At 40.0% G+C, this 12684-nt stretch overlaps 1 protein-coding gene across 1 annotated transcript in view; it reads right to left on the bottom strand.

Moving 5' to 3' along the window:
- Positions 1-12684, bottom strand: part of CPT1A (carnitine palmitoyltransferase 1A) — an 849468-nt gene that overhangs the window by 581513 nt on the left and 255271 nt on the right. Inside the window, exon 5 of the mRNA XM_044067299.1 lies at positions 2066-2167. Within this exon, the coding sequence (XP_043923234.1) occupies positions 2066-2167 (102 nt within the window). The remainder of the gene's footprint in view (positions 1-2065; positions 2168-12684) is intronic.

Raw genomic sequence — 12684 nt, 5'->3', positions numbered from 1 at the left:
AAAGTAAGAAAACCCAAAACTACACACAGTCTTCTAAAAGTTTACCTATTTAGTGGTTTCATCCTTAAAAGAACCAAGACTTCATCAAAATAAAATCACACAAGTGAGGCAAGTAAATACCACACAAGAGTAATAAGGGGGTGTGCTCCAACGACATCAGAGCCTATCAGCTTTCATTCTTAATACAATGTTAACAGATACATTACCATTTAAACACGGCACTGTGCAATTCTTTACAGAAAAGTAAATTCTGCCAGTTATCCCCCTCTAAAATTTTTAGATACTTTTGAAATCTTTGCATGTAGCCAAATGTTTGGATAAAGAACTGGTATTGTCACATTTGTTAATTCAACTTAAATGCTCGTAAGTAGATTCCTGCAATCTTCTTTCAGTTTTACCTACATAGAAAATGTTACATTTTGAGCACAAAGCAAACTACACAACACCAGCTGTGGTACAAATGAAGTGGCCTGGGCTTTCATGTCAGGCTTACGCCTGCCATGCCTACAATTATGTAAGGGATCCCCTGGCTAATGCTCAACATGTTTACCCTCTCAAAGTGTCATCTTCTGAGCAGTGAGATAGGCCTCAAGCTTCTACTGCCTCCTTCTCCTACAGGTAGCTGCATTAAAATTCCAGCACTTGAGGCAATACTTCATGTTGTGTTTTCCCCTGCCACAACAGAAGTGCTGGCAAAGGTGCACCATAGTGATCTGGGGGATTTAAGGATGTGTGTAACAGTGCTGGCACAGGTGCATTCTCATGACCTGGGAAATTTAACCACACACTTGTAACAATGCTGACACAGGTGCACGCTAATGATCTGTGGAATTTAAGGACACCTGGAAGTGTCAGATTTTTATGCATCAAAAGTAGGAGCTTTGCTACCACATATGCTACAATCAAGACCTAAATTGTGTGAGTGGCTGAAATGAAATGGCAGCATGGGTGAAGTCTCTATATCAGTGGATGATATCAAAACAGGTGTTGGCAGGGGGTGCATGCACCTCCCACCATAATGAAGGAGTTGTAGAATAAAATAATTTGGTGCTGAAAGAGTCCACAAAAGAGTAAACTTCAACTACTGCCACTGCAGAGGCCCTTTTAAAATAAGGTCTTACCATTTACATATTTCTTCCTAAACAATTAATGCTTTATCACAAATCTCACACTTAAGAAAATGCATTGTCTTGGAATAGTTATGATGTAAATGCCAAGCTTAACAGGAATAATAATGCTATTTATTACTGGCATAATCAACTCATTATACTAATCTGGAAATATATTAATAATAAAAGCAGACGTCCTTCTGAAGATACATGGATGGGCACTTCCTGTTCAGAATATATGTTCTTGAAAGCAATTACACTAACAGGTTTCCCATAGTAGTAACATCTAAAATACTCCAAAGTTAATTTTTAAAACAATGTAGAAATTTTACAGTTTTCTTGCAAACAGTGGCTTAATGGAATTGGTTCCATCCAGTTAAAGTGATATACAATAGTTCTTTCCAATACACTGTAGCTATTGCATGAGATGAGGTTAGTTTTCCTCAATTAGTTGGCTTACAATCAGAAATGCAGGAGGAAATGGACCATCCCTCAATTCTAAATATTTACAAAAACCTTCTTAAGAAATACTCTGGTTCAACAATTACTGTCTTTGGAAATACAATAAGCTGTGGTGTCAGACATGACAAGTCTGACAACTGCAGGGCAGACAGCTCTCTTGGCAGTACAGCTGTGATCTACTGTTGTACAGTAATACGCCTTGTAACTGGATATGTGGACTACAGTAGTGAAATCACCATGGAAAAATGGCCAGGCTGTGTCAGCTGACATAATGCAGTGGTAAGCTAACCAACCAATTAGAGAGGAACGGGTGCTTTTCCCAAGCATCTTTTCTGATTTCCTTGTTAATGAGAAATCATTAGTATTTAATAAATTAAAATAACTCCAAAATACCTAATCATCACTATAAGACTTTGAAAAAGAGTCATCTTAAGAGCTTACTTTCTTCCAAATTAAGTTAAAAAAATGGCAAACTTCACAATACTTTAGCTTACCCTTTTCACTGTCTTTTTTACTGGTGGAACAGGCAAATGAGGCAGAGAAGTTTGGAAACTGTAGAGCATAGGTTTAGGGCCTGAGAAGATTTTAACCAGTCCCTGAAAACAGAAATAAAAAAGTATGATTTAATATATAAACCTATGCCGCCATATTTCTGCAATATTTAAGAACACAATTGTTGTTAGTTGAACTCATTTAAAACAGAAGATGTAACAATAAAAATATCGTTTCCTTAAAAAAAGAAAAACACTGCTGTCTTGTCTGCTAGTACTATAACAAAACCATGTCTCCAAACAACAATTTAACATATTCAAAGAAAAGCATTTATATGGAAACATACCCCTGATGTTTATCTATGCTCAGAAAGTCATACAATCTTAAAATTAAATTGTCAGCCCAGCAAAAATTAGTCCATCCCAACAGAACAAGTACAGCAAATTATTTAAAGCCATAAGTATGTTTGCTATCTTTCAGTAATGTTCTTCCCATCAAATAAGTAAGCTTTTTAAAGCATCAGTCATCATCATCATCTTCTTTCAGCTGTTCCCATTAGGGGTCGCCTCAGCGGATCATCTGTTTCCATTTCTTCCTGTAATCTGCATCTTGCTCTGTCACACCAACCTCCTCTCTCACCACATCCATAAACCTTATCTTAGGCCTTCCTCTTTTTCCTGTTACCTGGTAGCTTAATTCCTAGCATCTTCTTCCCAATATACTCAGCATCCCTCCTCAGTACATGTCCAAACCAACGTAATATTGCCTCTCTGGCTTTGTCTCCAAACCTTCCAACCTGGGCTGACCCTCTAATATACTTATTCCTAATCCTGTCCACCCTCATCACACCCAGTGCAAATCTTAACATCTTTAACTCTGCCACATCCAGCTCTAACTTCACCCTTTTTGTCAATGCCACTGTCTCCAACCCATATAACATAGCTGGTCTCACTACTCTCCTGTAGACCTTCCCCTTTCACTCTTACTGGTACTCGTCTGTCACAAATCACTCCTGACACTCTTCTCCACCCACTCCATCCTGCCTGTACTCTCTTCTTCACCTCTCTTCCAGACTCACCATTACTCTGAACTGTTGATCCCAAGTATTTAAACTCATCCACCTTCACCACCTCTACTCCCTGCATCCTCACCATTCCTCTATCCTCCCTCTCATTCACACACATATATTCTGTCTTGGTCCTGCTGACCTTCATTCATCTTCTTCTCTAGAGTATATCTCCATCTCTCCAGGGTCTCCTCCACCTGTTCCTTACTCTCACTACAGATCACAATGTCATCTGCAAACATCACAGTCCACGGGAACTCCTGTCTGATCTCGTCTGTCAACCTGTTCATCACCACTGCAAATAAGAAAGGGCTCAGAGCTGATCTTTGATGTAATCCCACCTCCACCTTAAACGCATACGTCACTCTCACCACAGACCTCACCGCTGTCACACTACCCTAGTACATATCCTGTGCCACTCTTACATACTTCTCTGACACTCCCGACTTCCTCATATAATACCACAACTCCTCTCTAGCTCCTCTCTTTTTTATAGCATCAGTACATGATGCTAAATGACTGATGCAAACGAAGGCAATACAATTAATTAACAAAAGCTATATGTGCAATAAAACAGGGACTGGGTCAAACAAAGCTTGCTGGTGTAATTACATCTGTAGTCAATCGAAAATGAAGATACAGCCCATAAGCTGCATCGAGCAATTGCAAGGATTTGAGCCAGGAACCATAAAAATATAGGATGCTGGAAAAGATCCAAATAGCACTGACCCAGGTCACAACTATTAAAGTCCTTTTGGATCAGTTTATCTACCCAATTAAGAAATAAATCCTTATAAGAATGTAATGTAAGATACTGATGCTGTACAGGAAGCTCCAGTCACTTTAAGGGTACAAATGAAGTAAAGATTAGAATTAAGGCCGGCCTATTTCTGATGGAGTATGCCATCCACCTATAATGTTGCTGAGTGGAATTGCAGTAAAAGTCCAGATGCCAAAGGACCAGCTAGTAACATAAATGTAAGAAGCTAGCTCACCTAGTCAGCCTTTCAAGAAATGGAAGAACGTGGGGTTCTAAATCACCAACGCCACTGCAGCATCTACAGAATATCATAAGAAAGGCAGTGGAGACCCTTACCTCAGATGCAGGGCTTATGCACAATTATGAGCTAGATTCTTGTAAGGGCCTTTGTATACCTGCCTCAGAGATAAAGGAATGCAAAGATCAAAGCAATCTCGGCCTCCCTTCCCTCCTAAAAGTTCTTGCCAGAAAAGAGACAAACAGATGAAAGGGCTATTCCTAAATGTCGTACCTAACAGAAGTCAGGCAAGAGGTAGCTTAAAAAGTAGAGACAGAAGAGAGTTTCCTGCTGATGATGACAGAAGACAGACTGTGCCTATAAACTCTCTGCAGCTGGAGATTCTTCCAAATTGCCGTCCTGTGCTGTCCCAGTGAGCACATGCCTGAGTTTCAAGCCTTCTACTTCCTTACTTTAACACTCTAACTGCTTACACCAGACTCTGCTCTTTTCTGATTAATAACTACAACTGATCTATATCTATATCACAAAAACAGATCAAACTGGTGAGGGTGCTTATCTATTTTGTGGGTGGCACTAGATCTCATGACAGTATTCCACAGTTTATTAATTTCACCAACTTTTTTATGGTGACCTAGCATCAGAGCTGTAACTAGGGAATGGCAAAGGAGGCAGATGCCCTGGATGCAAGTTATTAGGGGGCACAATTTGCAGGTGCTGATGGGGCAGAAATGCAGTACCGGCACTCATTTATAAAGCTGCAAGGATATGGGGCTTCATAAATGAACAGCAATATGTATTTGCAGCTAAGCACACTTTCTGTAACATTCGCTATGGGAGAGAGATATTTGACTGATATGCAGGATTTAGGAAACAACTTAATAAAACATCAAAGAACAGTCACTTTAAAGCTATATTGACCGTTAGGTAAGAATAAACAAAAAATGTGAATACAAAATTTGACACCAACAGTGACAACTACTAGCAGATGAATTTGTTTTAAAACAATCTTCAGAAATAGTTAAACTATGGCAGTCAAATAACTGACTGATGGAAAATATAGTCACTGAAGCAGTGTGGTCATTTTTTTCTGGTCGAATTATTCAACAATAAAAAATGCTAATTTATCAGCCACTCCAGTGGCATAGAGGGATAAAGCCCTGGCTACAGCCCAGCTGACTAAGGTTCAATTAGCAGCTTGGATGACTGACTGAGGGAGAGAATGAATGGGTGTGGTCATCCAAGGTGGGAAAGCACTCTCAGTATACTACCTAATGGGAGGTGGGATCCAAAGAGAGGAGCTGCCCTTAGATGTAATCAATGAGCATGAGGAAGCAGGGAAAGGGCGTGGATATGTCATTAAAGAAAAAAAAACAGCTGGAAGCACAGATAAGCCAAGCAAAAAGGATGCCCTCAGGATTCATATCCAGCCCCAGCAATAATGGAGCAAGTCCAGGGGGTGGAGAGTAGATTATAGACCCTGGGTGGACATTGTGTGTTGGGGTCAGTTAACATGAGGGCCAAGGGGATAAAAAAAATGGAAATGTATCAATGTTGTTTAGAATTACTGAGCAAGAATGAACAAATGTAATGTGTAGCTGATGAGGAGTAATGTCCCCTTCATACAACAAGAAAAAAACTGACACTGACCATTACATACAAGCAGGTATATGCTGCAGGTGCCACCCACTGCATGAATATTTGAGGGATGCTGACTTTCACAGAAAATGAACTTTTTTTATAAATGTAAACTGTTAACTTCTCCTGGGATCATAGCTGTTGCCAGATGCACAAAATGGCTGGAAACTTTTACTTGCAAGCTTGACTTATACAGGTTCTGTTTCACTTACAAAAACGTTAATTATACTCTGTATACTAATAAAAAGCTTAGATTACATAATGGAAGCCATGTAGTAAACTCCTCACACTTACTAATATGGCTTAATACAATTATATGGGCTTAAACCATTAAGTTATGAGGCAGAACATCTGGGTTATATTCAATATCTTAAGCACAAAGGAAAAGGAGTCGAAGGAATGCTGATGCTAAAAAAAACAAGGGGAAAATAAATATGGCATGCATACATTACTTAGTATCTAACAATAAACAAAAGGCTTTAAATGTACGTAGAGTAATTGTTTTCTTTAAACTTATTCACATAAGGATGGAAATTTAAGGCATAATGTAGACTAGACGGCAAGTTTGTATTTAAATCAGTAAGCAAAACAAAATTTGAAAGATAAAATGGCTTCTGTTCAGTAAGCAAAACAAAATTTGAAAGACCTTACCTCTCTCACATAATTCAATTCCTACAACTGCCTCTTCTCATTATCCCCCACAACATTCTATTCCTAAGAACTCTCATATTACCCTACAAACCATGGATCATGCAACCCCAGATATTAACACACTACCACCTAAATGCTCTCAACAGTCCTACCCAGAATTTAACCTCTCTCCCATCCCTACCACATTTATCAAAAAACTCCTTTTGAAATTAAAACCCTGCTCTAATTCAGCCGATACAATTCCAGCAAAATTTCTTAAAATCGCTCTGCCTAACATGGATTGGGATTTTGTTCCAGAGTGAGGGGAGCCTCTGGGATATGAATCTGTCCCTCCAGCATGTCCTATTTATTTATGTGCTGAGGTTTAAGTCCCTGGAGCATGTAGCTCTAAGGGATTTAGATTTCCTGAGGTGGAGCATGTCCATTAATTCTGGTTTGGACATGGCTTTATACATCAGGCACAGATCGCCTCTGAGTAGGCGGTAAGCAACTGAGTAGAGCTGGAGTTTCTTTAGCCTAACTGCGTAGGGCATCTGTTTGAGTCCCTTGATTCTCTTGGTGAGGTACTTTTGGGGTCTTTCCAGTTGCTGCAGGTGTCAGGTAAGGTACATCCCAAATGGGGCATTGTATTCAATTATGGGCCTGATGAGTAGAGGGGCACAATGACCTCTCTTGATCTAGATGTGAACCCTTTCGTGATAAGGTGGGCTATATAGAAGGTCTTTCTAACCACTTTGGCAACGTGATTGTCAAAGGAGAGATTGCCATCTACTTGGGTCCCCAAATCCCTAATTACTTCTTCCGTACTTAATGGATTACCACCTATGTGGTAATTTGTGGGCACTTTGTTTTTCCCAAAGGGGATGACTATGCACTTTTTGGCATTTAGCTTTAGGCCATGGCTCTGGCACCAGTTATCCGTCTCTGTGAGACCCTTTTGGTGGATGCTTGTGTCAGTCAGCGAGTCGATTATGGCACCCAGTTTACAGTCATCTGCGAACTTGGTCAGCCATAGTCCTCCCATGTTAGCCTGTACCTCAGAGAAATATATACCGAACAAGAGAGGTCCCAGGACTGAGCCTTGTGGGACACCACTTGTAACTGGCTTAGGAGTCTGACATGGCACCTGCAATTCTGACCATGTGGGTTCTATCCCTGAGCCAGTTTGCAACCCATCTTGTGACATAGGGGTTGATATTTAAGCTGGTGAGCTTATTTATGATGCCCGAGTGGGGTATTGTGTCGAAGGCTTTTGCGAGGTCCAGGTAGGCTGTGTGGACTACCTTCCCTTCATCTATGGCCTTGGTGACGGTTTCAAAGAAGTCGACCAGGTTCAAGAGGCAAGATCTGCCCTTAACAAAGCCGAATTGGGTAGGATCCAGTGTTTGGAGGTTCCCAATGTCTTTGTTTATGAGTTCCATGATGATACGCTCCATAGCTTTGCAGACCAGGCTAGTCAGGCTTATAGGGCGATAGTTTCCGAGGTCCATTGTGGCACCACCTTTGTGGAGTGGGACCACTGTTGCTGTATGCCATTCCTTGGGTACATATCCTGTAGTAAGGCTGAGATTGAACAGTGACTTTATGTGAGGGTTCAGTTCTTCTTGGAGCTCGTGTAAGACGCAGCCCGGGACACCGTCCGGTCCCATTGATGCTGTGTTTTTTGCTTTGGAGAGGGCAGCTCTCACCTGTGCATCTGTGATGTCAGGGAGGCTACACTCTGTTGGGATAGACATTTGCTCTTTTGGGGGGAAGGGGGGGGAGAAGTTTGCACTGAACCGGTTTGCCAGGATGTTGGCAATGTCTGTGGGTTCGGTGTATTTGTTGTCATTTTGCACTAACTCAGAGCATAGCTGGGAGTTGCCACCCAGGTTCCTGACATAACTAAAGAAGGCCTTGTGATTATCTTTAGCGTCTTGTGCAATTTTTCTTTCGAAGCTGGCCTTAGATCATTTTATGAGGGATCGTAGTTTCTTGCTAGCACTGATCAGAGATGCCTTCCCTTTTTGGGATTTTGCTTTATCATGTAGTAGCTTCTTCCTTCTGTTGTACAGCTTATTTATGGCTGGGGTCCACCAGACAGGTCTCCTGCCTTTAGAGAGTGACTCTTGGTTTTATTTGGGATAGCACGATCCATGCATTCCTGTAGGTGTCCATAGAATGCGTTTGTAAAGGATTCTGCGGTTTGGGCAGCATTTTCCACTGGCCTGGGGGTTTTGAAGGATTCCACCTCGGGTTTTGAGAAATGTGAAGTTTGCGTTTGAGAAGTTCTTCACCGTGATTTCCTTGGCTGGGGATGGGGACGGGATATGAATGTCCAGTGAGATTAATTTATGGTCAGATCTTACCAATGAGGGGTATATCTCTGGTATGGAACATAGAGTCCCTATGTTGGTGATGATCAGGTCCAATATGTTTTTCCCTCTTGTGGGAGTGGTGACCAGTTGTTCCATAGCATTTGAGTTTATAAATTCTAGGAACCGTTGGGCAAGGGTGTTGGGGCTTGAGTAGTGCTCCCAGTTTATGTTTGGGTAGTTGAAGTCACCCAATATGATGGTGTTTGGAGAGACCTTCATATTCTCCAGTGTTCTCAGGAAAGCTGAGTGGGGTTCCTGAGTTTGGGAGGGTGGTCTGTAGCAGGCTACAAACTGAAAGGCAGTTTTGCCCACTGTTAGTTGCACATGGATGGTCTCCGATGCTTCGTGCAGTGCCACTAACCTGGAGGTGTGGGTATCTTTGATGAATATGGATACTCCCCCTCCTAGTCTCCAGAAAGGTAGTCATATCAAGGGTTGGGAACTCCATCCTTCTCATCTGTGTTCCTTAGGAAGGAGAAGTGCTTACCATCAGTATGATTCCCTTTTCCTTTGGGTGTTTTCTGCTAAACAGGTCACTGTTCAAATCTGGATCACCAGTACAACAGGCATATGTGCTGCCCCATTCTGTACAATGTCAGTATCACAGCTCGTAATGCAGGCCTCTGAATGAAATGCCAACACAACAGCAGTCTGCTGTGAAAAGACAATGAAACGCCAACACAACAGCAGTCTGCTGTGCAAAGACAATGAAATGTCAACCCAAAAGCAGTCTGCTGTGCAAAGACAATGAAACGCCAACCCAAAAGCAGTCTGCCGTGCAAAGACAATGAAATGCAAACACAAAAGCAGTCTGCTGTGCAAAGACAATGAAATGCCAACCCAAAAGCAGTCTGCTGTGCAAAGACAATGAAATGCCAACCCAAAAGCAGTCCGCTGTGTAAAGACAATGAAACACCAACACAACAGCAGTCTGCTGTGCAAAGACAATGAAACGCCACCCCAAAAGAAGTTTGCTGTGCAAAGACAATGAAACATCAACACAAAAGCAGTCTGCTGTGCAAAGACAAAGAAGCGCCAACACAAAAGCAGTCTGCTGTGCAAAAACAATGAAGCACCAACACAAAAGCAGTCTGCTGTGCAAAGACAATGAAGCGCCATCACAAAAACAGTCTGCTGTGCAAAGACAATGAAACGCCAACACAAAAGCAGTCTGCTGTGCAAAGACAATGAAACGCCAACACAAAAGCAGTCTGCTTTGCAAAGACAGTGAAACGCCAACAAAAAAGCAGTCTGCTTTGCACGTACCTTTTATGATGAAAATGTGGATGCTGTCTGAAAAAGATACTAGTTCCCATGGTTCTAGGTAATACGCATGGGGGAAGAGTTATGGAGCTGAGGCTCTAAAGTAGTAGAAAGAGATTATTACTGACGATGTCATCATTCAGAATAAACACTGAGAATGTTCTTTACTTTAGGTAACAATGAAGATTTACCATCTACCCCTGTAAATGAGTTGAAACTGGAACACTGGGCACACTGTCACTATTACACAAAATGGACATCAGAATTTACTTATTTACATTAAACCTCACTTGTAATATAAAAAAAGAGGACCATTTCCTCATTTCAAATGATGACACTGGGTATCTATCACTGTCTCAAATGGGGAGTCGACGTTAAAGGATTGGGCACCTCTTAACATCAGTACATGGGGATGCAGGTAAGACAAATAGCATAACTGATGGATAAGGATGATTTATTCATTTATTTATATATTTATTTAATAAGCACATGTGGTGGTTTTCCTTACAGCAAGCACTACATACTTTAGTGCAAACAATTTCAGCAAAAACTCTACTACTACTTGGAAGCTTTTAATCTGGCACAGGTATAATCAGTTTTATTACCAGTTCCACTCTTTTACTAATTTAGTGCCAAACAAATCCCTTAATATTTTCTAAACATAAACACTTTGGCACTTAAAATCACTTTTATTGAACCAAACAGAAATAGCAACTCAGCATTAAGCCTTCCAAGATACTAAAACATCAAAGCTTCAAACATTATATATAGGGTGTTCTATCAATTACCAAACAAATTACATAATTACATAAATTGTTCAAAAGCTATATATAAGGGGAAACGTATATTAAACAGAAAAAAGTTATAATAAATATTTCATTAATAATTAATTATTAATGCCTTTTGACTGCAAAGTTGCAAAAGAAAAGAATATATATACCAAGCTTCCTTTTTAAAAGTATATCTGAAACATTTAACAATGGAGGACACTGACAAGCAAACAAACATTATAAAAAAAACTTTAACATACTGTAATCCTGACTATAGCTCTCCCTAAAGTGCATCACCAGTGGTCTTGTAATAACCCCATTAAGTATGTCCCTAATATGGTCTTGCACTCTTTTACTTGCTTGTCAAGAAGTCTACCCTATACAGCATTTTTTACTTAGGCATTTAAGACGATAAACTACACCCTCTAAATAACAATTTCTATAGTCTAAACAAATACCCATTAATATTTACCCTTGAACTACTGAGAATAAAGGACAGACTGCACACCCCTTGCATACTGTGTTCACATTATCACCTCTAACTAGTAAGGAACACATAACCCTGTCACAACCCTATCACCAATACTTGGTGCACTACGATAAAAATGTTTAAATTTCAGAGAGCTGAAATGCTCTGTGAAGTCACTATTATACCAGTACTTTTGCAAAATATGAGCTATACCTTCCACAAAGGGAGAATAATAGGTTACAAAACAACCTTTATTATCTCTGTGTCCCCTCTTACAAATCTTGCACAAATACTGCCCAACCTTATAATTGCTTTCCTTTTCATATATCTTACTAAAAGATGTAAATAACTCAGTTATGCAGACACACTACACACAATCACAAAACACCCTGTCTCCTGTGGGTCAGAATCTGAGCACAGTGGCTTAATTTGGTTAATACCATGGCAGCTTTACATATAACAGTGCAATATCTTATCACATCTTGAAATGGTATGAGTAACACTTTATGATTCATGCTATCGATATTTTAGTACTTTGGAAATGCCTTTCACATATGCACTTTGTTTTGAGGTTATAAGACTCAGAGAACATGGAAAAGATGACTCAGAAACTTGGGTGGGGATCCTCAACATCAGAATGACAATGGTGCCCAGCACCATCTTGAAAAAATGACTACTGTACATTAATTGGTTATGTTAAGTATCGTGATATTGTAGGGCTGCGTGATTTTTAGATTTAGACAGTTTAGTTTCTGTTGGATCACACATAGTTGAGACTTGAAGCAATTAACTGCAAAAATATCAACTATAGTGTAGCACAGCAGTTGGTACTGGACACTTATTGTTTACTCTATCCCAGCAAAATATAGCAGCAACATATGTTGTTCTACTTTTATTGATGGTTACAGGCTGGGTGCAATTATCGCTAAAAGTGGGGATCAACCAGTCTAGCACAATTATTTACATAATTTGTACAAATGGACAAGTAGCAGCCTTAAATTAAATACAAATAAAGGCCATGTCATGCACTTTGTGACAAAGAATAACCAGTACCCGCATTACCCCGTGTATTCTGGATGATGCAATAAGACACAGACATTTATACACAATAATAGAGAATCCTGACTTCTCTGCCAGTGTTAATGAGATCATACATAGAAGTTAAAGCTATCCAGGGAAATGTGTTCTGATTTCTACCTATAAGAACCAAATGATTATAATGCTAACTTCTCTACATATTCAAGAGAATGTTTGGTGAATCTGGAACATATTCGAATATTCTTCACTACAAATGTTTGGGATTTAAAAGGTTAAGGTATTCAGAATGACATGAAAAGTTCAACTAGAATTATTTATATTATCATCTTATTAGAGGTGAAGTAATTTTTACAGTTAACTATTTCTCTTCA

Source organism: Protopterus annectens, chromosome 3.part1, assembly GCF_019279795.1.
Source record: "Protopterus annectens isolate FY-2018-M chromosome 3.part1, PAN1.0, whole genome shotgun sequence".
Taxonomy (NCBI): domain Eukaryota; kingdom Metazoa; phylum Chordata; order Ceratodontiformes; family Protopteridae; genus Protopterus; species Protopterus annectens.
Note: the sequence above shows the minus strand (reverse complement) of the source record. Positions and strands in the feature narration are given on the sequence as shown.